The 26,933-nt window shown below is 43.4% G+C and overlaps 1 protein-coding gene across 15 annotated transcripts in view; it reads right to left on the bottom strand.

Moving 5' to 3' along the window:
* Nucleotides 1-26,933, bottom strand: part of ctbp1 (C-terminal binding protein 1) — a 346,678-nt gene that overhangs the window by 4,513 nt on the left and 315,232 nt on the right. For all 15 annotated transcript variants that reach the window (XM_085975466.1, XM_085975465.1, XM_085975461.1 and 12 more), the window contains 6 exons: nt 14,307-14,451; nt 13,354-13,560; nt 12,157-12,371; nt 10,872-11,002; nt 5,463-5,590; nt 3,587-3,704 (listed from right to left, as the gene is read on the bottom strand). In XM_085975466.1, the coding sequence (XP_085831592.1) occupies nt 3,587-3,704; nt 5,463-5,590; nt 10,872-11,002; nt 12,157-12,371; nt 13,354-13,560; nt 14,307-14,451 (944 nt within the window). The remainder of the gene's footprint in view (nt 1-3,586; nt 3,705-5,462; nt 5,591-10,871; nt 11,003-12,156; nt 12,372-13,353; nt 13,561-14,306; nt 14,452-26,933) is intronic.

Raw genomic sequence — 26,933 nt, 5'->3', positions numbered from 1 at the left:
CAGTTAATGACGTTTATTAACTCACTTAAAATATACTTGGTTACTGACATGGTTGAACATTATTAGAACAAGCATAGATCAAGCACTATTTGGTGCACGCGGGTTCTGGTAATGTGATGTGTGGAATAGCAAAAGCTTGCTGTCTGATAGACAATGCTCCTTACTTCCTGCCTCCAACTTCACTCTCGTCTCATTATTCTTTCTCTTTCGCTATTTTACCAATAATACCAGAGTCTGTGTTTCACTGAATATTGAACTCTTGTTCTTAAGCTCTAAATATGCTGCTGTACATACATTTCCTTCCACTCTGCATTTTAGCTCTGTTGAAAACAATTCACTGCACCATCTGTACTCCAAATCATCCTTTCCCAAGACCTCAAACGCTATACCTTCCTTAATTTAACCGTCACCCTACAAGCTTGGCCTCATCTAACCACCACTACTTGATTTAACCTCTCTCCCCTACATTACACTAGTGACTACATTTCAAAAGCACTTCATTGGCTGTGAAGCGCTTTTTGAGGTCCTGAAGTCATGAAAAGGTGCTGTATTAAGGCAAGTTCTTCCTTTGTTTCTTTCTCTCCTACACACCTTAGCAGCACTCTCATCTAGGTCAGAAGGTTAAATCCCTGCCTCACACCAGCAGTAGAGTTCACCACCTAAGCCAACACTCAGTACTGGGGAAGTGCCGTATTGTCGCAGGTGTACTTTGTACTCTGGGTGGGGGACTTCAATGTCCATCAGCAAGAGCGGCTCGGTAGCACCTCTACTGACCGAGCTGGCCGAGTCCTTTAGGACATAGCTTCTGCGACAGGTGGTAAGAAAACCAACACGAGGGAAAAAACTACTTGACCTCGTCCTCACCAATCTACCTGTCGCAGATGCATCTGTCCATGACAGTATTGGTAGCAGTGACTACCAGACAGTCCTTGTGGAGATGAAGTCCCATCTTCACACTGAGGACACCCTCCATTGTGTTGTGTGGCACTACCACCGCGCTAAATGGAATAGATTCAGAACAGATCCAGCAGCTCAAAACTGGGCATCCATGAGGCGCTATGGGCCATCAGCATCAGCAGAATTGTATCTACCACAAGCCTGGCATATCTCACTCTACCATCAAGCCAGGGGACCAACCCTGGTTCAATGAAGAGCATAGAAGAACATGGTGGGAGCAACACCAGGCATACCTAAAAATGAGGTGCCAACCTGGAGAAGCTGCAACACAGGACTACATGCATGATAAACAGAAGCAGCATCCTTAAGCTATTCCACAAACAATGGATCAGATCAAAGCTGCCACATCCAGTCGTGAATGGTGCTGGACAATTAAACAACTAACGGGAGGAGGAGGCTCCATCAATATCCCCATCCTCAATGATGGTGGAGCCCAGCATGCAAGAGACAAGGCTGAAGTGTTCGCAACCATCTTCAGCCAGAAGGGCAGCACGGTGATTATCTCTCCGTGCTGCCCTTCAGCACAGCTGTGATCATCTCTCTGCCGAGGTGTGATAAATGGCAGTTGGAAAGGTTACCTGTAAACATCTGACATGATTCTCTGACTATATAAGCTGTGTCTTTATGCATTTCTCCACTTCACCTGAAGAAGGAGCAGCGCTCCGAAAGCTTGTGATTTCAAATAAAGCTGTTGGACTATAACCTGGTGTCGTGTGACTAGTAATATTGAAGTCAATGGGAATCAGGGGTAAACTCTCCACTGGCTGGAGTTATACCTAGTACAAAGGAAGATGGTTGTGGTTGTTGGAGGTCAATCAGGAGTGTGATGGAATACTCTCCATTTGCCTGGATGATTGCAGCTCCAACAACACTCAAGAAGCTCGGCACCATAGCCCATTTGATTGGCACCCCATCCACTACCTTAAACATTCACGCCCTCCAACACCGGCGCACCGTGGCTGCAGTGTGCAACATCTAGAAGATGCAATGCAGCAACTCGCCAAGGCTTCTTTGACAGCATCTCCAAAACCCGCGACCTCTACTACCTAGAAGGACAAGTGCAGCAGGCGCATGGGAACACCACCACCTCCAAGTCACACACCATCCTGACTTGGAAATATATCACCGTTCCTTCATCGTCGCTGGTTCAAAATCCTGGAACTCCCTCCCTAACAGCACTGTGGGAGTACCTTCACCACACGGACTGCAGTGGTTCAAGGCGGCGGTTTACCACCACCACCTTCTCATGGGCAATTAAGAATGGGTAATAAATGCTGGCCTTGACAGCGACGCCCACATCCCATAAACAATTTTTTTTTTAAAGGCCCACCACCATCTTCTCAGGGCAATTGAATATCGGCCTTGCCACTGTCACCCACATTCCATGAACAAACAAAAAAGAACAATTTTACTAAATCACCTAATTGCTGCTTATGGGACATTGCTGGTACAGTATATTACAGTGTTTGATTACATAAAAAAGTGACTACACTTGAATAGTAATTCATTGTGTTAAGTGCTTTGAGAAGATCCCGGTGTTAAGATGCTACAAGTATGGAAGTATTATTTATTACTGTTATACTCCCTTCAGCCTCAGTAGCGTCCTGCATAACTGGTCTTGGCCATTCATGAAGATTTTTCAATGAAATTTTTTTTTCTGATTTTCAAATATTATTTACATAGCTTTAACAAAAATGTATTATCCAAAAAATCTTCAATGTGAAGGCCAGTGCGCCTCACTTTGCCGGGAATACAGCAGGTCTCGACTGAGGCCGAGGATGAGGAATTCCTGTTCAGGGCCGGCCTTATGGTGGCGCCATGGTCAAAAGGGTCTGACATTAACGGCGTCGACCTCGATGAAGAACTTGGCGATCTCCAAACTCTGCTTCCAACGGACTGCAGCGCTCCACAAGAAGAGCAAACTTCAAGTTTCAAGAGCAAGTTCCCAAACACATGGATAGCACTCAGGATCCAGTTAACCAGGCCTGTATCGGTGGCAAGCAGCGAACGGAGCTTCTTGAAGTTAAAGCTCATAAAAACATATGTGCGATCGACCATGGGAGACGACAGGCTATCTTCGCTGGCCATCATGTCTATCGAGAATGATGTAGCTCAAAATATCTTGGTGAACAAAGTTTTTTTTATTTGTTAGTTATTTATTAGTTTAGTGCTTAACTTGATGTTTACTTTATTTGTCACTTGGATGTGTTATTTTTTTAATGACATAGTTTATATTTAAATTATTATAAACTTTTGAGATTACAGCTTTATTTCTGAAACTTTCACTAATACTACTACATGCTTAAACTCAAAAAAAGGACATCAAAATAAAAGTTTGCCCAGGGCGCCATTTTCCTGTTCTAGGGAGTCCCCGCACCTGGATCTGGCCCTTGTCATCATTTGCTTTGTTAGGGGCGGAGCCTCCATCACTTAGGTTTTTCTGAACATCTTGCAGCCTTCACCAGCCCACAAAATAACAGATTTATTGAATTCAATTTTACAGCTTGCCTTGGTGGGATTTGAAACCGCAATCTCTGGGTTGCTCGCCCAGTACCACAACCCTCGCACTAACTATTGAAGGTAAATGTCTTATTCTTCTACAAAGACATGCCTTCCCTACAGTCCTTACCTATAGGCAGCACCATTTAGCTCTGGGTGAACGACTGTAGGGTCCATTCCAGCCCAGTGAGTAGCTGCAGTCAGGTAATCTTTATTAATACAATTTTTCAGGCTGTCTGGGATGCGACCTAAAGAAAATGCAGGTGTGTTTCATTAACTGGCTCATCCCACAGCACAATAAAAGTATACATCTGAAATAAAACTAAGCAGAAGGACATACCGTTAGCAACACTTTTATACTTGGCATGACCTTACTAAGTGTTGTGTGCAACTTTTTGCCCACTGTTTCAAACTTGCAAATAAGATTTTTTTCCACTCTACATTAGTCTCTATGCTTTTGTATAAACTCAGATGACAATGGCTGGACCCCCGGTGCCATGTGCTGGTTGGTATAGGAATAAGACAAAGGCCATAACTGAATGGCTGAAGAGGTAGAGCAGGAGTTCGGATTCCTGGGACATTGGGATCAGTTCTGGGTGGAATAGCCTGTACAGGATGGACAGGTTCCATCTGAGCACGACTGGGATTTCAAAAGGAGTTTGATAAAATGCCACATAGGAGACATTAATAAAAGTAAGTGACAAGGCATTAGAGGGCAGCCAGGATAGGAAGTTGACAAAGAGACAGAATACAGAGACTTGTGCTTAATGTATGTTTTTCGTACTTGAGGATATATAAACACTGGTATTACCCAGGGGTCAGTATTAGGACCACTGCTTCTTTCTGTATGTGTATATATTATACTAGTCCTGTGGTTTATATACAGGGAGTCAAAACCAAGTGCAGTCTTCAGGTACAGCAGAGTTAATGGCTGGGGTATAATTGTATATCGGGGCAGACAGACATAATTCAGTCCTCATAGTAAAGTTATATACATTCTGTCCTGAATTTTCTACAATTTTATTTACTATTACTATTTATAGTAAAATAGCTACATTTTAGTCATTTGGGAAGCAGAGTTGGTTTTAGCATGGAAGCTCCTCTACAGTGCACATCGAGGAGCTTGGAGATGTAAAATTGAGGTGCTGCAGCGCCACCACTTGTGGGAGGATACAATTACAGCACGACAAGTTTCCATTATAAATGTAGACATAGGACTTAAAATGGAAAAAGCTGGCACAAAAGTGTGACCGGATATAAGGTTTTGTAGGCAGAAATTGCACATAAACTTAAGATTTTAAATATAATATATATGATGTGAGCTTGGATATAAGTCACACAATATCAAAATTTGTAGAAAACACAAAAATAGGGAGCACAGTGAAGAAGACTAAGCAACATCAGGAGGACATAGACTGGTTAGCAGATTGGGCAGGCAGAAGTCATGTGAAAATGAATGCAGATAAAAATGAAGTGATACATTTTAGAAGGAAGACAAGGCGAGGAAATGGTAAAGCGTTAAAAGGAATAGAATAATAGAGGTTCACAATCACAAATCTTTAAAGGTGTTACGACAAATTAAAGTTGTCAAAAAAGCATGTGTGAATCTAGGTTTTACAAATAGAGGCATCCAAGTACAAAAGCATTGTTTGCAATTAGAATATTGTGTCAGTTTTCAGCACCCTGCTTTAGAAAGGACATCAATGTCATGGAAAGGATACAAAAGAGATTTACTAAAATAATACCACAAATGAGAGGCTTTCATTTTGAGAAAAGACTAGAAAAAGTCAGACTCTTTTCATTAGAGCTGCGAAGGTTAAGAGGAAATCGGAGAGGTGTGCAATATATGAGGAGTTTTAATAAGGTAAATAGGGATTAACTATTATTGAAGTCAACAGAGATATATAAAACGGGCTGCCTACTCACTATCACCTGTTTTACACTGTTGCACAAAGTCAAGATCTACCCCATTGAGTCCGACTCAGACACAGTTTACAGCAGCTTACCGGTTATAGCTCTCCGGATTTCTCGGGCTGCCTCTTCTCTCATCTCGATGGAGGCCTGTTCACTGTACCAGGCAGCATGCGGCGTGCAGATTAGGTTTGGAGCATCTTTTAAAGGACCTTGACTAAAACTGTATAAATAAATATGCATATTTTTAAAATTAATATCCATTCAATCTGATTGAAAAAACAATTAAATACTTTCACAGTCAATTAAGATGTACAATTCTGTTAAATCATAGCTACATATACAAAAAAAAGTTCAGTTATAGCTTCAGGCCAATAATGCTACCGATGGTCATCTATCAATACAGACGCTGTGTCTGTGTATCAGTAATATTGTACGATTGTAGAGAGCCTCTAATTGGTCTATGCTAACCATGTGAGACGACAGCCATCATATCCTTTCCAGCTATCAGTTCCTCAACCCACTACACAATATATCCCTAAAATAAACTTTTTTTTCCTTGGGGTTGAATTTAACCCCCCTGCGGGTTTTGGGCAGGCAGGGGGTGAGGCAAGTGATAAGCGCACTGGTAGGCCTAAGTTTGAGGCCTGGGTTTAGTTTAAGTCCCGGGCCTCATCAGCATGCCTGCCTGCCTGCCTGCAACAGGCGGGAGAGGAAGTTCAGGCGACCAGAGGCCTCCAGCTGCTGTCCAAGGAAGGTTCACTGACAAGCAGGTGAGTCAGGTGGAGCATTCCTGTTCCTCCTGGCCCCACAGAGGAAGGTTTCTCACCTACCAGGGAGGGCCACTTTGTCCTTCCCGACAGCTGCCGACCTACCTTCACCTGGCAGGAAAGCTGCGTTGGCTTCCCTGCTCAGGTTTGGGTTAAAATGCAATCGGGGTCCCACTAACGTAATAGAACCCCGATTTGAATAAATCCATGAGGCGCCCCACAGCCATTTAACTACAATGAGCAGTCAAAATGGTGGCCAGCGAGATTCCAACCGAAACAGAGCGGCAAGTCACCAAGCTGCATCTTAAAGGCATCTGGGGAGGAATGGGTTAAAATTAACCCCCTCTACCTTTTTTGTTGTTGTTTATGAAGGTGATGGATGTTAGTGCTTGGGAATGACGCACTTCCCATTTCAGACACCCAGGGTCAACTTTAAGCACTCCTAGGTCAGGTATAGCACAGCTAGGTGCGGAGTAAACCTCCCTCGATTCTGCTAATATGCTGCCGCCCCTACATCAAAACAGCATCCTCCACTCCTACTGCACCATAATGGCATTTTCCCCATTTCTCACACCAATGTCTGAGTGCGATTGCTAAATTAGGGACAGTTTTGTGCTGTAGGCCCATTCATGTTAGGATCTAGATTGAGACTGCCCAAACTCAATTCACGTAGGACCCTTCCAGCCAGCAGGTAGAGCTTTCCATTCCATTAGTCTGGGGTAGATTTGAACCAGAGGTGAAAGGCCAGTAAATTACCCACTGCATTACCCAGATTCCCCTAATTATGTGATCAAAATTTTAAAATTAAAAATGTAATAATTTGCAAACTTTTATCTATAAAGTTTTCCATCAGAACTTCCAATCATTCCAATGTCTTTCCCATTCCCAAAGCAAAATCGCAGCTTCAACTCTATATATACCATCCATCACAAAGCGTACCAGATCCACACACAACTCCAGGACCTGTCCCAACTCAGGCTTGATCTCCTAAGGCCCAATGTGAAGCATGCATCCCCAGCAGGCTAAAGGCATGCAGATCTTGAAGACTCTCTGTCAAAGGCCTCCAGTGCCAGCTCCAACTGCTCCATGATTTTCTGCTCTGTCTCTCCCATTGGTTTCTGATCAGTGCTGACTCGCTCTCACAGCTCTTCAATTGGTGCTGCTGGCACCAGCCTCTCCCTCACTGCCTTCTATGGCTATGGTCCCACGAAAAGAGTAACAGAAACAGAAAAAAGAGGGAGAGCAACAGAACTAAGAGAGTGCGTGCGTGTAATTCGGGCACAGGGACAGATCGACTGAAATACAAAGACAGGAAGAAACATGGAGAAGAGGAGACACGGCTAGAGAGTAATACAGAAAAGGCAGAGAGTATACTGCAAGATGCACAAAATAAACTAGTGGTGGTGGTGAAGTCAGTCCCTCAACCCTCAAAATTTTCCATCTAGAAAACATAAAGCACTCAACAAGTAGCACCATATCGAACCAATTTGACCTCAGCCTTGCAGGCCCAAAGACCAGCTTTGAGTGATCCCACTGCCCATCCCAATGGAAATTCAGAAAATTCTGAGAGACAAAGTGGTGATGGGCTCAATGTAGGTAAAATATAAGGAACACTGTGCTTCACACCCCAACTATCTGTGAGCAATGGCGTGGGAGATCGATTAGTTACACATAATAAGAACAAACTTGCATTTATATAGCACCTTTCACGTCCTCAGGACGTCCCAAAGATCTTTACAGCCAATGAATCATGTTTGAAGTGTAGTCACTGTTGTTTTGTAGGCAAACGCAGCAGCCAATCTGCACACAGCAGGGTCCTGCAAACAGCAAATGAGATGTTTTTTGGTGGTGTTGGTTGAGGGAGAAATGTTAGCCAGGATACCAGGGGAACACCCCTGCTCTTCTTCAAATAATGCTGTGGGATCTTTTACATCCACGGGGCCTTGGTTTAATGTCTCATCCAAAAAGGCAGCATCTCGGACAATGCTCCTTCAATATTGCACTGGTGTCAGCCTGGATTATGTAGTCAAGTCCTAGAGTGAAGTTTGAACTCGCAACCTTTTGACTCGGAGGCGGCAGTGCTACCACTGAGCCAAAGCGGACACAATTATAGGAGAACTGGTTGTCTAGACATAGATCTTTTACATCTGTGAACTGTCTGGGTTCAAATCCAGCCCAAACTGGTCTATTGCGTTTAGGATCTCCTTTATCAAGGTCCGACACGAAGTACGTTTGGGCAGTCTCAATCCAGTTTCTTAGTCAGCATGGGCCTACAACAAAAACCTGTCCCTAATTCAGCACTAATTGACAATCTCAGTCAGAAAAACCACAGGGTGGCTAGTGTGAGAACTAAAGTAAAAGTCACACATGTGGTGTCGGAGCTGTGGCGTGTTGTTGGGAAAGAAAAAAACTTGCATTTACAGATGTACTTCTCAGCCCCAGGACACCCCAAAGCACTTCACAACCAATGAATTACGCCTGAAGTGCAGTACCTGTTGTTATGTGTCAATATGGCAGCCAATATGCACAAAGCAAGATCCCACAAACTGCAATGAGATAAATGGCTAGTTAATCTGCTTTGGTAGTATTGGTTGAGGGATGAATTTTGGCCAGGTCATTGTGAGAACTCCCTTCTCTTAAAAGTGCCATGTGAACACATGAACATGCAGATGGCATAACATCTCATCTGATAAGCAGCCCTTCTGACTCCCTCAGTAACTGCATTGAAATGGTCAGCTTTACTCTGTATCTGGGTGTGCTATACCTGGCCTGGGAGCATTTGATGCCGACACTGGGTGCCTGAAATGGGAACAGTTCCATTCTGCAAGCAACTAGCATCCCTCACCTTGATGAGCACAGAAATTTAAAAAAAACAATTAGTGATCCTATAACTAGTAAGTTGTGAGTGGAGTTATGGATTCACACAGATTAAGTATAAAAAAGGTAAGTATGTGGCCCATATAGCTCATCCTTTCATAGAAACCTACAACCCTGTCATCAATACATCCAACTGCCTCTTGAATGATTCCAGAGTTACTGCCGCCACTACCCTATTGGAAAAGTGTTCTGAATATTCATTATTTGCTGTTTGAAGAAAGATCCTAAATTTGCCTTTCATCAGATTGTGCCCACGTCCCCTTCTTCTGCAGTTGTGTCGTATACTTTACAGTGCTCTGAAATAACCTTTGCGATTCCACTTTGTATCATATTATTCTATGATGGCCCTTCTCATTTGTCCCCTTTCAAGGCAGAAGACTTTTGAGTTTCTCTATCCTTTCCTCATAAGTCAGTCTTCAGACACTATAGGTCAGCCTATTGGACCTTACCTGCAACCGCTTCCGGGGTGTGAACGTTTCCCTTTTATCTCAATGAGCAGAAATGAATGCGGTACTTGAGCATATGCTTGAGCAGAGCACTGTACAGCTTTAGCTTTAGGACTTCAGACTTGTAAGGGCCGATTTTCTGTCTCCCAAGGCCCCCCCTCCTTTATCTGACCTGACTGTATTGCTTGGTTGTACGGGATTGACATTCACCGGTGCAAGAATGCGTCTTGGTAGGGGCTTGCTCCAAGAGATGAAGAGGCAGGTTTACTGCTGCTGGGGGCTTGAGAAGCCTGCAGCAGTGGGAATAGCTTGCCTGCTTCGAGGCCTTCTGTCCAAAGGTCAAGAGCCAGAAGGCTTTCAGCTCCGATGCCCATCCGGTTTTAAAATAAAAAAGGGACTTACCTTTTTGCTGCCTCTGGGACTTTGATGCCCATCTCTTCGCAGATCCTCTGATCTGAGGGGACTCGCACAGTGAGACCTACTAACTGTGGGCAACCCCCACATTTGGGCCTCTACCAAGCGGAAACTTGGGAAAATGGAGCATTATGACAGGACTCACTTTATTAAGACGTTAGTACAATGCAATTGCACTTTTCTCCATGCGCAAGCATTCAGTGTCTCCTTGGGAAAATCCCCAGAAGTTTACATACAGTGCGAGTGGGGTGGAGACAGCGCTATGGGTCTCTGCCCCGCACCCAGGAAGCAAGCATTGCCCAGGTGCACAGCAGAGGAAAATCAGCCTCATGCTCTACTGATTTAGTAGTATCACTCAACATTTAATTTGCCTTGTTGATTGCTGTCCACAATGACTGGACGTGGTCTCTTTCAGCTTCTCTCCGAGTTGGTCGGCACCATTCACTGAGATTGTTAGTTTTTTTTCTTCCAATGTGAAACATCTTGCACTTATTGAATTTCATCCTCCACTTGCAAAGTTTTCTCTAGGTCATTCTGTAGTTCCTTGGCTGCTTCATCAGACTTGATTCCTCCTCTCCCATCCCTCGCCAGATCGGTATCATCCGTTAATATGACCAGCTTGGGTTTTTGATTCCTGGTCATTCATGTGGATTCAAAACAGCAGAGGCAACAATTACGATGATACGGGTACATCTCCCCAGCTTGACATTGCTCCCTAATATTTCCTCATGCACCTCCAAGTTTCATCTCGGATGTTCATCCATTGACTTAAACTTGTGTAGCAGCCTTCCAGCGGAACTATAGCAAAGGTTTATGGAAGTACCGATACACTACATCATAAGGCTTTCTGATAAATTGAGGAATTATTGGAACATGTTCTCTCCACTCGCATTATTTCCCCACTGTGTTAGTAACGTTTGTTTTTGGGGGTATAATCTCTCCCTTTACATTAATCTGACAAAACTGAAAAAAAATAATCTTTTGGATTTGACTATACCTAAACGGTTCCGATTCATGCACATCCAAGGCTGCTCCTCGTATCCTTCCTTCCTTCAAAGCTTGAGCCAGCGCCTTTTCATCGACGAGCCCACCCCGGGCAGCATTCACCAGAAACGCTCCCTGCCTCATCTGCAGAGGAAAAACCAAAATGAAAACTTAAACCTACGCTTACAATAACTTACCCCATTTTCTGATGGCTAATATCAGAAAGTTAGATGGGCTAAACAGAAACAATTTGAAAATTAACCTAGAATAATGTTTCATGCTCTGTCATTTTAGCCAATGTAATTTACACATTTAATTGACTGAAGCAGAAAAACAGATCCAGGATACGAATGCCTCCCGAATAGGACTTTTATTTTCTATAAATGAAGCTGAACGCAGATCTCATTAGTGTTAAAGCATGCAGGTATTTTCAGACATTTGAAGAGCAAACAACAGTTCTTTGAGAGAGATGTTCAGAAATCCAATAATTCCATTTCAGATCTCCCATGACCTCCATATTTTTTTTGTAATTAAAATGATTTCTCCTCTTACAGTAATCTAAGTTTTATTATTTTCATTTTTAGGCCAAAAATAGGTCAACTATTTGATGACATTACTGAGGCATTTGTGAGGGCAGTAATGTTAAATATGGTTTTTATTTGATTACTTTGCTTAGTTTGTTTTATTGGAGCATTCCAACCAGAGTGCTTTTTCAGTAATCATATATGTAGAAATAAAAGCTGGAACTGAGAGCATTGTATAGCCTTGAATACCAGTGTGGAAATTCTGGGTATAAACCCGAGAGACTTACCACACACAAATAACTTTCACTTATAGTCCAAGTACTCACAAAGTGATCCTAAATATTAACTTACTTCAGCTAAATCAATAATTCAAAGATCATAATCTGACGCAATCCTTGTTGTAATTTTCAGAGTCCGTTGTCAACTTAAGCAGCAGTCATTCAGCACTTAAACAAGCTGGGTACGCGCTTTCAAACCGTTAAGTCTGCTACACTGTCAAAACCCGGTCATGCACACATGAAATTAAAAAGAGAACACTCCTATCCACTTTCACTCCATTATGCATATCAAGACGTATTAATTCAGGTAGGTGGCATTTAGAGCAACAAGCACTGGAACTCTTGACAACTGCAGCATCTGAGCACATGCGCACTCTCCCTGGCCTTTACACTCTTTAGGTTTGCCTCACTAATTTGACCCCATGATTGCTGGGACCACATCGAGACCGTAGGAGTTTCTAAATTGTTCAATATGAATGGAAAACCACAAACGTACCTGTTTGATAGTGAAATCATTGATAAGATGGTGGTTGTGTTCATTCAGGCTGCAATGTAGAGACACACAGTCGCTGTGAAAGAGGAGATCTTGTAAAGTGTTCACTCGCTGGAGACCCAATGCCCGTTCAATACCATCCGAGAGGTATGGGTCGTAGAAAATTACATTAAAACCAAATGCTTTTGCGCGCAGTGCTAATGCTTGACCAACCCGACCTAAAGGACAGAGGGGAAAAAATGGCTATTAGCCATCAGTACAACAGTTTTTTCCCACTGCAATGATTTTTACCATAATAAAAACTTAATTTGCCAGGGCAAAAATAGTAGTAATTTTACCCGTGTTAAGACCACCACTTTAATGCCTCCCTTCAAGGCTGAAAATTCTGGGCCTGCCATTGCAGCACCAGGAGAGGCAGTTGGTGATTTTAAAGAGGTGGAAGAGCCCCGAAGAGGAGTCCAAGAATTATTTGTTTAGGTCTTCACACTGGGGCCAAAATGGAGGGAGTGAATGCCTCTAACTAGGCCCTCTCCAACCATGAAAAGAATTTTGAAGCTTTACTGTCAATACCCAGGGCCTACCGCCACCTTTCTTCACTAGGCAGCTGCAGAGAGCGGCGGTAAGAGGGGCAGACAGCAACAAAAACAGCAGGGAATCAATCCATCTCCCACCCAGCCCCCAAACAGTTACATGTGGTGGATGGGCATGGGGAACCCAGCAGTAAGATGAGGGAAATGGAGTTCTGGCAGGAACAAAATGGCTTACTGCCCGATTTTGACCCCTTTTCTGCCGGAATATCGGAGGAAAACCCAACCCACTATATTAAAATAAACTTGGCACAGGGATCTAAATTGCAGGATTTTTTTAAATTGATTGTTCTACCGCTAGTGTGGAAGATAAACACCAACACGGACTGGTTGGGCCGAACAACCTGTTTCCATGTTCTAATTTTTACCTAATTTTCCACATTACAACAGTGATTCCACTTCAAAAGCGCTTCATTGGCTGTAAAGCGCTTTGAGACGTCCGGTGGTCGTGAAAGGTGCTATATAAATGCAAGTCTTTCTTTAATTCTATGTGTTGTGACTGGATTTAAAGCAACAGCCATTAAATCAAAACAAGGCAAAAAAAATACCTCATTTTTGTCACACCAACAAAGACTGGCAGCCATTTTCTGTCTCATTTTAACAAAAGTCTCACCTAGGCCAATTATACCAAGCGTCTCCCCTCGAATCCTGGCAGCTCCTGAAGCTATGTCTCGTATCTGTTCAACACTCTGAACTCGTGTGCCTTCGCGCAAAGCTTGGTGGAGCCAGGTGGTCCGTCTATACAGGTTCAAAATATGACACATTGTGGAGTCTGCCGTCTCCTCTACAGAGGCTGCTGGGACGTTACATACTGCTATACCTAAAATCAGCACACACAATTACTAAAATCATTTCACACACATCAAGACAAATGTCTTATAAATTAAATGCAGTATGCATACGAGACGGACAACTACTGCCATAAATAAATACTGTAAAGAATAATTTTTGCCTCCTTTGGTAAAACCATGTCATGTCCCTTCCACATCACTGCACATGACAATATGTCCTCACAAAAGACTTTTACAGACTTAAAAAAATATTTCACAGGAGGACAGGGATCGGTATCCATCACAGCTAAAGGCAACAAAAATTGCCATCAGAGCAGCCAAAATGCCACTGAAGAACTGCACAGTGGCTATCTGTGGTAGCAATGGCAATACATTTTTCAACTATGTTAGGGAGTCAGGGCACCATTAAGGACTGTATCGGGCCGTTGAAGGGGCAGATTCAGGTGGACTCCCAGGGTATGGCAGAGGTTTTAAATGGCTACTTTGCATCAGTCTTTAATACAGAAAACAATGCTGAGTTACCAAGAACATATCATCGCACAGCTGACACAAATTGAACGCAGCCTGCCGTCTCCTCGGAATATAGTCCTGGCTAGAAAAAGGGGTCTCAAAATGGATTGGGCTGATGGTCCTGATAGCGTTCTTTGAATCTTGAGCAAATCATAGAAAGAACTCGGTGGTCTTCAAATTTACATTCAATCCCAAAATGACATCTCCTTTAGATTATACCCACTGTAATAATAGCAAGCCTGATTATTACTGCTATTAGTCATACCTAAATCTCCAGCTGATTTTATGTCAATGTTATCAAAACCACTGCCAATTCTGACAATTATTCGAAGTGCTTTGAATTTCTCCAGATCTTCTCTTGTTAAAGTGATGGTGTGATACATCAATGCACCCACTGCTTCATTTAGTACCTAGGGAAAGAAGGAAACATTTTAGCAAGACTTTTCCATTTGTACTCAAAGATTTGATGTAGGTCAGAGGTACACAAATACAAGGTGGTCTTTTTGAGTGCATTTGTACAGCAACTTCAACATTAGTGCAAAGTGGTTTCCATTTTACAGCAATATATAGCTGCAGTATAATTCCAAAGTCAGATACCAAACCATCTCTGGAGGAAAAGTGACGTGGGAATCTATGCAGAAGGTAGTTTCATACCACTTGAGTTTGACTCCTCGTGAGGTGTCAAAACTGGTATAAAAATGCTTGCAGCTCCTAGGCACTTCTTAAACTTAACTAGAGTGGCATCATGTGTAGAGTGCACGGACACTCCCTCGCTCAAAACATTTACATTTTAACCATTGGGAGGGGAGCTCTCTGTTCGGGCGAGAGCACCGATGCACAGACCTCTGTCCTGGGCAAGAGAATTGCAATTTGCGCAAGAAAGTATAAGCAAAGTACTACCTGACTCTAACCAATAAATACAGCATTAGGCAATCTGGTTATAAACCATCTGCCATTAATTTGCTGCAGCATTTATTAAGGAGTTTCTTTAACAATGCTGTGTTCAGTTCATGAATTGCATGAAGGAAAAGTGCGTTAAGTTCCTTGAGGCTTTAATAAATTAAATGGAATGTGTAAACAAATAGAAAGTTTGTCTTTAAAACAATCAAGTATTTGTAGTAATCAGACCCTGTTGAAACATTTCGGGGACCCAAGTTTGGACTGAAGTCTGGTATTTCTGCACCTCCAACTATCGATGCCAGTTACCATATACAAGCAGCAAATCATGAGTTCTACAAAATGTCGCCCGAGAAATATTCCTTTTCACATTAATTCCAAGAGACCAGTCGAAATTATAGACTGAATTTCTTTCCGAGCTTTTAAAATATGCATATTTTTAAATTGCAGTATAAACTATTTACAAAAAAATTCTTAATATTTTTTTTTTTTTTTTTTAAATGGTAACTGCTCTAAGTGGAAATAAACAAATAAAAATGACTCATTCTCAGAAAAAAGTCCAATCACTATTGGAATATTGCAAAAATCTGGTATCACACATGACAAAAAGCAGAACAACACCGAATCCTGTCTTACTTCCCTCAGTTTTCTCATTTCAGTCATTAGTACTGCTTTAAAAAACAGATAAACTGACTAACTCCTGCAGATAAAAAAATTTCCCCAGCAACAAAATTTCATGAGGTCCAGCCTCTATACAGGAAGCACCAGTCAGCTTTAAGCAGGACGCCAGGGTCCTTGCCCCGCAGTACTGCTGCTGGTTCCTGTCCCCTGCCGCTCCAAGTGACTGAACACTGCTGCACACTGTGGTGGGAAATTTTCACAGAATCAGGAATTCCTGTCGGCAGCATGCTTAGGAGCTCGATCACTTCAAGCAGCAGCAGTAGGAGGTGGGAGGAGCTGTGAGCCACACGAAGAGCAGGAGAGTGTCAGCATGAAATTTGAGAGGGGTGTGAGAACAACAGCAGTATGAAATTAGAGGGAATGGAGAACAAAAGTGTCAGCTCAAAATGGGGAGAATAAAAGTGTTGTAAATTTGTGGGGTGGGGGGGGGGGGCAGGGAAGAGGACGTCTGCCAGTTGAACTGGTGGGAAGGGAGACAAGAAAAGTGACACCTTGAGCTAGGGAGGAGTGGAGAAGAATGCCACCATGAAGAGGAAATGGAGGGCGGAGAAGAGTGTCACCTTCAACGGGAAGAAAAGTGCCAGAACATCAAAAGAATGTGAAATGGGCAAGAAAGCCCCAGCCATCCTAATCAGGTTGTTGTGATGATAGCGTAGTTTCCATGGGGGATGCAAGTTGTATGATAAGCCACTGAGTGGCTACAGAGAGAAAAAGTTTGGCCACTCCTACAAACACGTTTGCAATGAACATGTGATATGGATGGAGTAGGATTTTCCAGCAATATACACAGGCCTAAGTAAATGAACCGTATAATATACTCTGCTCTATTGCTGCACAATGGCCCAGAAATTAGGGTCTCCACGGATGAGTACACATGGGGTACTCACCCGTAAGCCCAATGGAAGTGCCGGTTTCGTGCACGCACTGCGCATGCGCGGGAAACCGGCACTTCCGTTCCCCTGAAAGGTGTTCAGAAGTCGAACGCATGCGCAGGAGAGGCAGCGTGTGCGCATCGAACTTATGTTTTTTTGTGCAGGTTTTCCCGGGAAGGTAAGTCTCCAGAAGTTAGACATGTAAAAAGCAGTCGCAAGGCCTGCTTTTTACAAGGTAAGTGGTGAATTAATTAAAATTAAAACATTTTTTCCACAGGTTTATTATTTTTAAATACTTTAAAAGCAAGGTAAGTTTATTTTTAGCCCTGTTAGAAAATGTAATTAATTTTTTCAAAAATTTAAATTATTGTTTAAAATAGTTATTTCATGTAATTTATAGTTTATTTTAAAAATGTGATTAAAAAAAAAAATTCTTTGAAGTTTTAGTGATTTTTGGGGCTTATAGTATTTATAGGTTTGGCTCCCCATGGCCCACGTGATCCCAGGGGACGCATCGAACTAACTGCGCCCCTGGGATACGCAAGCACTGCGCGCTGGCAGTTGGAGGAGGCCCAGGATCGGAATCCCACGCGGGCCCACAGCTCAACGGCCGGCGCGCTAGGTAAGTGCAGGTCGGGGGCTTGCACCCGCGGGAAGCTCCCGACCCGAATTTCTGGGCCAATAAAATGTTAAAGTACATTTTGAGATCCAAAGGCCGGTACTTTTAACTAGTATACTTTCAATTGTTAGTAAATGTTTGTCACTGACTAAATACTAAGCTGTTAAGAGGTTGGGCTTCCGACTTTGAAAAATGGGTGCACCCTTTAATATACTTGTCCTTTAAGTGTTGCATTTATGCACTGCTTTCTCAAAGAAACACATCTGGATCATTTCTGTTAGCCATTAGGTAAAAGCTACTTATAGCACATATTTCAAGCAATAAAAGGACACTGCTGCATGCCTCTACAAGCAAGTTTTATAATCTGGAATAGATACCACATACCAAAGAAAGGTCACCTACAGTACATGAGGCTGGATTACGGAAATGTTTTACATGCAGAGCTTTTCATTTTTTTTAAAAAGTTGACAACTGGGCAGTTCCAAAGGAGGTGGGAGGGAGCACTGATCCTTCCGACATCAGTTTGCCCAAGGTCAGAAACCACATCTGGCATCATTTGTTTTGGATGAAAAGAATACTATTATTATTTGTGATTCTTCTAAGAGTTACACACAGGGTCGATGGCCTTTGGATTGATTATGTTTAAATTTCTTAATACCCCTTTAAATTGTTCAATTTCCTTTTTATGAGAAGCCAGAGATTCATTGCACTTGCAGTAACAACCTTCCCTCCTCCCACATTATCTGCCTCACCAGTTTCCCTGCCAGTGTCACTTGTTTGAAAATAAATAGTCTACAGCAATGGACAGTGTTTTGCATTTCACAGTTCAGCTGGAGAGTTTACCGCCCAGGTACTGGTCAGAGAAATATCAGCACCATCGCAAGGACTTCATTGGTTGAAGGAGAAGGTAGTCTTACGGCAAAAAGTGTGGCCTTGCCATGGCCACTCAGATCTCACAAACAATTTTATAAAAAGTGATCCAATACTGTAACTGCCTCCCTTGCCCATAAAGGGTAACTAAATATTGCAAATGCAGCCACAATGCAAAAGGAACAAAAAAAGACCACATTGGGACATATATAAAGCTCAGTGATAATACTGACAAAGAGGAAGTCATCACAGCGTGCATATAAGCTGGAAATCAAGGTTTACCCATCACATTTAGTGTTAAACTTTCAACAAGAACTTACATGCATATAGCACCTTTAACACAGAATAATGTCCCAAGGCATTTCACAGAGCCATAATTAGACAAAAATGGATGGCGATCCAAAGAATCATCTTAAAGTAGGAGAGGGGGGATGAAGGGGCAAAGGGATTTTGGGAAGGAATTCCAGAATGTCACACCTAGGCAGCTGAAAACAGAGCCATCAAGGGTGGGTGTAATGAAGTCTTGGGGCAATTGTATGGCTGGAGGAAGTTAGAGATAGGGAGGGGCATGGCCAATGAAGGGATTTAAACACGAGGATGAGAATTTTAAATTGGAGATGTTGTGGGAGCTGGGAGCCAATGTACGTCATCAAGGATAGGCGTGATGGGTGAGCTGGACTTGTATGGGATAGGAGCAGCAGATTTTTGGATCAGCTGAAGTTTACAAAGCGTGGAGGATGAGAGTCCAGTGTGGAGGGCATTGGAATAGTTGTATCTGGCAATGTCAAAGGCATGGATGAGGGTTTCAGCAGTAGATGAGCTGAAGCAGAGGTGGAGATGGGTGATGTCACAAGGCTGGAATTAGGCAGTCTTTGATGTGGAGAATATGGGGTGTGGAGTTTACAATCAATCAATCAGTCTTGTTCAACCCGAGACAGTGGCAAGGGAGGGGGATGGAAATGGTGGCGAGGGTATGGAGTTTGTGGCTTCTGACTTCCCAATGTTTAACTGGAGGAAACTGCAGCTCATCGAACACTGGATGTTGGACAAGCTGTCTAATGTCACAGAAACAGTGCAAGGGTTGACAGGTAGAGCTGGGTGTCCTTGGCATACTTGTAGAAGCTGACCCATGTTTTCAAATGATGTTGTCAAGAGAAATATGTAGATGAGGTAAAGGAGTTGGTTAAGGATATATCCTTGGGGGACTCCAGGAGTAACAGTGTAGGAGCAGGAATAGAAGCCCTTGCTGGAGATACTCTGGCTACAATTTGATAGGTAAGAATGGGATGATGGCAGTCTCAATAAGCTGGACAACAGGTGTTGACAGGATCAGTGGTCAATTATTTGAAAGGCTCCAGAGGTCAAGCAGGATGAGGAGAGAAAGGCACCATGGCAACAGTCAGAGAGAATGTCATTTGTGACTTTGATTAGGATCGCTTCAGTGCTATAGCAGGGGCAGAAACCTGACTGGAGAGGTTCAAACATGGAGTTTCAGGAAAGATGAACACGAGGGAGGTTTACAGGTGGGGCGGTGGTTTGCAAGGAAAGAGTAGTCAAGGGTGGGTTTATTTGAAGGGAGCTGGGGGGGGGGGGGATTATGACTTTTTTTGAAATGGAAAGGGACAGTAGCTGAGAGGGAACAATTACAATGCCAGCTAGCATGGGGCTGGGAAGGGAAGTGGGAATGGAGTCAAGGGAGCAGGAGGCGGGTCTCATGAATAATATGAGCTTTACGAGAGCATGGGGGCATCACTATTACAGGAAACTTTGTGCTATCCGGCGCCCACGGGACCGAGCTGCTGCCGTTGCCGAAAAAGTGCCGTACTCTCCAGAGTTAATGTTGAGAGATACGAAGATTCTTATCTCCGTATTTGACAACAAACACTGTTGCTTAGCAACAGCTTCTAAACACTCGGGTGTGGCCCTAAAGCTCTGTAGCTGAAGCTGTTGCTATAGCTACAGACCTTCTTGACTGTTCAAACAAAGCAAAAAAAAACAAAAAGAATAAAAAAGGCTGCTAATTTTTGCCGGTGGCTCCAGATTGCCGGATAGCTCACCTCCGGATAGCACAAAGTTTCCTGTATAATGCCAGTGCAACATTTCCACTGTGGTCCCTTGGCAAGCCAAAGCAAGCATTCTCATCACCCCCCCCCCCCCCCGCCACCCCCTCCAACTCTGGAGTTGAAGATGGAATAAGATATCTGATAATCATTTTTTTTCAGTTAGACTTGGTCTCCTGAGATTCCATAAGGTCAAAGCAAACAATGGCAATTTTGACCAACTGTCGGCTTGCCTACATTTGCCCAAGTGTCAGCTTGGCTCCGTGTTAACGCATGCCTTTGGGTAAAAAGGCTGTCGGTTCAAATCACACTCCAGGTCTTGAGCATATAATCCAGACTAACGTAAGAACATAAGAAATCGGAGCAGGAGTAGGCCATATGGCTCCGAGTCTGCTCCACCATTCAATAAGATCATGGCTGATCTTCTACCTCAACTCCACTTCCTTGCCCTATCCCCGTATCCCTTGATCCCCTTAGTGTCAAACGTTTCAGTGCAGTTCTGAGGGATTAGACATTAAACCAAGGCCCTGCCTTCATGTTCAGGTGGACACTGTTCAAAGACACGTAGAGGAGTTCTCCCGTTCACCCATCATCCCTGTGCTCACTGACCTACATTGGCTCCCGGTTAAGCAGCGCCTTGATTTCAAAATTCTCATCCTTATTTTCAAATCCCTCCATGGCCTCGCCCCTCCCTATCTTTCTTCAGCCCCACAACCCACCCCGCACCACCGCCCCCCCCACACCCAACCATTGGTGGCCGTGCCTTCTGTTGCCTTGGCCTGAAGCTCAAATTCCCTGCCTAAACTTCGCCTCGCTACCTCTCTTTCCTCCAAAAAAAAGTACTTAATTGGCTGTAAAGCGCTGAGACGTCCGGTGGTCGTGAAAGGTGCCGTTTCAATGTCGATCTTTCTTTCTTTAAGACGCTCCTTAAAACCTACTTCTTTGGTTTTGGTCACCTGTCCTAGTTTCTCCTTATGTGGTTCGGTGTCAAAATGTTTTCCTCTTAGAATACTCCTGTGAAGCGCCTTGGGATGTTTTACTATGTTAAAGGCGCTATATAAATACAAGTTGTTGTTGTGTTCTAGCCAATATTAATCCCTCAACCTACACCAGCAAAACTCATTACCTGGTAATTTATCTTGCTGTTTGTAGGACCTTGCTGTGTACAAATTGGTTGCTGCACTTTCCCACAAAACAATAGTGACCACACTTTTAGAAAGTTATTTATTAGCCGTAAAGTGCTTTGAGATGACCTGAAGATGCAAAAGGTGCAAGTTTTTAATTCTTTTAATATCTTGGAAAGCTTGATAATGAAATGTGAATGGAATAAATTTTTCTAAGTAATTTTATTTAAAGAAAGCACAACTAACCACCAAGGGTAAGTGCAAGTGATAATCGCTGACAGCACTCCGACAGAAAGTCAATCCTTTTGAGACTCAGACTACTGAACAGTTGAACTTCCAAAACCCCAGCTCAAATATCAAAAATCTTAAGTTATCGAGTACAGTGAGAGGGAGGAGCTTTTCCTCGATTCATCACAACTCACTCATCAATATTCTTAAAGCGTACAACTCCTTTCTGAATATGTTCTCCAAATCAGATAGATACTCCAAAGGACACAATAGATGGGTGACAAGTAAAGGTAGCTTGACATTGGCAATTCTTCTAAAAGATCAATCAGTCCCCATCATATGCACCATATAACTATAAGCAGGCTCCAAAGCAATCCACTTGGTCTCCAGCCAAATGATAACTCACTCCAGTCTCACCATCAGTTTCCAAACTGCAGTTGTCTAGTGCAGAGCACATCGATCATTTCAAGATCCTTTAAACAGCTGCCATTTGTTTTATAATGTAAACCCATAACTCATTTTTAAAATTAACACTCGACAAAATCCCCAAGTGATCTGATATATTAAATTACACAACTACCGTGTGTCACCAAATAGCTAGCTGCTTAATTCAGACTCAATTAGCAGAAAGCCATACTGTGCCAATTTAAGCTGCATTTACCCCAAATCAAAATCACCAACAGTCAGCATAAGTGATATGGGAACTGAGATCTTAGGTTCAAATTCAGTAAAGAAAGCCTACCTGGGCGGGTCCGGTGCGGGCAGTGTCCGTGACAGGTCGCGACCCCTCTGCTGGCTCCATCCCGCTGTTGAAAATGAACTTGCCTTAAAATGGGCCCGCCCAGCACGTTACCCGGCCCAATGAGATGGAGCGGGTCTGGTGACGTCATTCATGACGCATTTTCAGCCGGGATCTTTAAAGGGACCATGGCCGCATTAGATTTGACGTTTAATCTAACATAGTACTGTCAGAACCGTACAGCATTGGAGTGCTGCAAACAGTGACAATGACTGCACAGAGGCAAAGGGCTGCACCCAGGTTCTCTGATGACTCCCTCCATATGCTTTTGGAGGGACTCAGAGCACGCAGGGAAGTCCTCTTCCCTTCTGATGGGTGGAAGAGGCCTCCCCAGGAGACCAAGACAGCCTGATTGCAGATTAGGGCACAAGCAGGGATGTGGTCAGGAGGACCTAGGTGGAGTGCCACAAACGTTGCACTGATCTCATTAGATCAGGAAACGCAAGTACAAAGCCACACTCAACTGCATCCTGCTGTGCCTCTCATCACATCTCCACCACTCTGCCTTCCCAACCCTACTCCTGCACATCCTTACTCACACCAACGTACCTTGCACCTCCACCCATCCCTCTCTATCTATATTATCATATCCCCATCTAACTAGCCACCCCTCACCCTCATCCTAATGCAATCATACCAACTAACACACAAGGGTAGCCACTGGGGTGCTTTATCCAATGTTTATGTAAAGTTTCTGTTAATGTGGTGTCAGACATTAAAATCTTTATTTTCAACACTTAAGGCTAAAGGGATCAAGGGATATGGGGAGAAGGCAGGGACAGGGTACTGAGTTTGGATGATCAGCCATGATCTCATTGAATGGCGGAGCAGGCTCAAGGGGCCGAATGGCCTACTCCTGCTCCTATCTTCTATGTTTCCGGTCTTGGACAGATGTGTGTGCACCTTTGGAAGTGGCTTAGAGAGTTGCAGTGAACGGTGAGACATAACGGTACCCCCGCAATGGTGAGGAGTGTGAAAGGAATGGCTTGGGCATTGTAGGGATGCTTTATGGTGTTGGTGGGGTGGTGCCAACCTGGCGTATTATGTGGCAGCCATATGGGGGTGCAGCATAAAGGTAACTAAATCTGGCCATGATGAGGACATCCCTGGCCAACGGGCAGCAATGTGCTCGGGTGCTGATGCCCTGTGTCCTGTGCAGCATCAAGTGATTGCTGAGAAGGTTGGTGTTGTTGGTGCTGCTGGTGTTGGGGCTCATCGTGGTCCGATTCTGAGGATCAAGGGGAGACAGTATAAATGGCACCCATGCTGATGGAATAGATGGCAGGTGAAGTACAGATGACAGAAGCATTCTTTCAATGGTGAGAGTATTCTTCTAATGAGGTGCTGCCATTTTTACGGCGGTGAGTTTTACGGCATGCGAGTGTCCCGCCATCGAGAGATGGGACACTTCGTTAACATTTAATCCGGCTCGCACAGTGCAATTGGGAGCCTGATTTAAATTTAACAGTTGCTGTGCGGGTTTCTCAGGGCTTGGGAAACCTGGCAGTAAAAGGAAAGCAGGAGCTGCTGGCTCAAGATAAGTGCCTCTTACAGCACTCCTTGTGGGCCAGGAGGAGCAGCAGTGCTCCACCCAGTCCCTCAAGGAAGCTTCTGGCCTCCCCGCAACCGATTGTGGCCTCTCCTGCCGACCTCCCCTGCCCCGCTCCCTCCCTTCCACGGTGACCTCTCTCCTCCCAGTCTAATCCCGATCTCTTCCACCCCCTCCAAACATGATCTCTCGCTTCCTCCCTCAATGCCCTCTCCCTCCACCCCAATCTCTCTCGCTCCCTCCTCCTATCCAATCCCAATCTCTCGCTCCCTTCCCCCTGTGATGCCTCTCTTCCCGTCCCCCCACTGAGCCCTGATCTCTAGCTCCTTCCCCCTCCTCATTGCTGGGGACCGTCCACAAAAGGTCCCTTGCTGCGGCCTCCGGCTGCTGGTTTTCCCGTCCAGCAGTTGGCCAATTTATCAATTGTCTGGCTGCCAGGCGGGAAACAGAAGAAAAAAATTATAATGAGGTCCTGCCGTTAAATTAGGCATAACCTCCACCATCCCGGCCGCGAGGGGTTTTCCTCACGCTACCGCACTCCCTCCCAACCTCCCCGTAACTATCGGGCCCATTATCTCTAATGGGGCAGCATTAGCAAGGGTAAAAAAGCAATTTAATCAGTCAAAAAATGTTTGAAATTTCCTTGCTAAGGAATCTTGTAAGTCGCTGCATTTTAAATCAAGACTATGCAAAACAATAATTTTGAAAGATTGTCATCTCGCACGAAAATATTTTAAAAATGAATTGTCTAGTTCAGTTTTTTCAAAAATAAAACTGATGCGTATAGTCTTTTACATTTACCAGAGTAATCTGAAAATGTCAAAACCCTCCCTAGCACTTTGCGTGAATGAAAGACATTATAAAAGCATTTGACATTGAATATAGCACCCTCATACATTTATCTACTCACAAAGGGAAAAGCACTGTGCAATTTGTACGCTTTAAAAATACTATAGCGCATTAAAGGGATTGTGTATTTTAACAAGTTCTAAGTGCATTTCATAACGCTCAGCATTCGAATACAGAAGATGTTAAAAAAAGTATTAATTGTTTTTTAAATGACGAGGTGAGTTAACAAGTGTGAGGCGGGGTGGGGGATGGGAGTGAGCGGTGGCCTGTTTTAATGTGGAACCGGGAGGAGCAAGAAACTTGAAACTTACCTTTTGAGCAGCAGCTTCCAGTGCTCCCTTCAAGGACCGCTGGTTTGGCTGGTGTGTGCTGGAGAAAACTGACCTCAGTCACAAACCAATTTCACAAAGGGGTCTGAAACAGCCATTAGACCCCTGATTTATATATGTAACTACAGGGCGCCTTAACCAATATGGCGTGGAATGAGCACGTGCACGCTGCCCGGCATATTGGACCCTTAGGCACCCGCTCGGCCCCTGTACAATGAGCGCAGCACAATCAAACATCTAGGCGTAGCATTTTAAAGGTGCTTTGCCTTTTAAGGAACAATTTTCTAAATATAGTGATAACACAGAATTCATGGAAGATGCAGGAGCTCTCACTGACATCATTTGGTGTGGTCTATAAATAATTGCAGAAGTATAGCCATCGGGAGTCTTGCTGCTGCACAATGACAGACAAGATAAAATGTGTGATAATCTATTTAAATTTTGGATTCAATTTACAATTCTTTGAGTTTTTTTAATGCATTGCGTTCTATGAGGGCAATTGGTGTCTGTTGGGGGAAATCCGCAAAAGTCACACAGCGAGTGTTTAATTACAGGTGACCGAGATAGCTGCTTTGACAATTAGAAAATAATATTGTAGTAATGTTACACCACTGTTGTTATAATTCTATTACAGACACTACAAACATGGTATTATTAATTAAAGAGTATTCCTTTCAGATTGGAAAGGTTGGTCAGATTATATTCCTGACCTTGTATTTTCCTATTTATTGTGCAAGTCTATCTGAAACAGCAATCAGCTTTGTTACAACATAATAGTACAGGTTTCCCAAGTGAATGATCTCAGTTACAGATTTCACCAACATTGATGCCAGACATGTATAATTAATATACTGTTGTTTAAAACACAGATAGTACAAGAACAAACCCTGATTTCATAATAACAAAATTAAAATGGCAAAACAAAACCTTTAAGTTTACAGTAGAAGTTCGATATCTAGGTCTTTGAGAAATAAATTAAACTTACAAAGTCTCTAGACCATCCTTCGTTCTATTTACAATAACAAGCATTTATATAGCGCCTTTAACATAGTAAAACGTCCCAAGGTGCTTCACAGGAGTGTAATCAGACAAAGACTGACACCGAGCCAAAGAAGGGGACATTAGGACGGGTGACTAAAGTCTTGGTCAAAGGGGTAGGTTTTCAGGAGCGTTTTAAATCGGAGAAGTGGAGGTTTTGGGGTGGAAATGTCAGAACAATTACTTCTTCTTTCATATGGTAGTAGCAAAGCAAATCAAATGTCAATATCTAAGTCAGATATCCAGGCCAAAGCTTCTGGTATAACAGTATGGATAGCTTGTAGGCTGCCTGCAAATTTCCTCTGAGGGCAGTGCTCAATGATGTGCTCCAGGCTCGGATTTGGAGCTCCACAGTCACATGATGGGGGTGCTTTAATCTTACATCTATGGAGAAGGTGGCAGCATTTACCATGACCGGATCAGTAATTAGGGCCGAGATGGCTGAATGCACGGCTACCAACTGTGGGGTGAAAGAAGTGGGGGATGCATAAGGCCAGTAGGAGGAGCGCAGAGCAATGTTCTCTGATTGGAGATTCAAACATGGAGTTGTGGGAAAGATGGGCACAGGTTTACTAGGCGACAGCACGTTCAAGGACTTGAGAGGAAAGGAATGTTTGCATAAATAAAATTAAACATGCTAATTCTTCTGAATGCCGTTGGCACTTTACCAGTTATCTGCCAGCTTCAGCGATACAATAGCAGTTACAGTAAATACGTAGGAGGAATATATACAATAAGCACTAAGGAAATTCAGAAACAAACATATTCCATCTGTCATCTTTGTGCTAAGAATAAAAAATGACAGAATTCACCATAAAATGCAGCATCCATTAAGCTACTGAAATGTAAAAAGTTGTATAAAAATTCACATTCAACCATTATCTTCCGGAGTCATGGGGAAAGAAAGGGAGCAAGCCAGTGAATATATTTTGAATAAATACTGATGGAAATAAAAACATGTTTATTATTTTTGTAAC

Source organism: Somniosus microcephalus, chromosome 2 (assembly GCF_052327205.1).
Source record: "Somniosus microcephalus isolate GS21.2 chromosome 2, FLI_Smic_1.0, whole genome shotgun sequence".
In the NCBI taxonomy this organism is placed as follows: Eukaryota; Metazoa; Chordata; class Chondrichthyes; order Squaliformes; family Somniosidae; genus Somniosus; species Somniosus microcephalus.
This window is presented reverse-complemented; position numbering and strand designations above follow the sequence as displayed.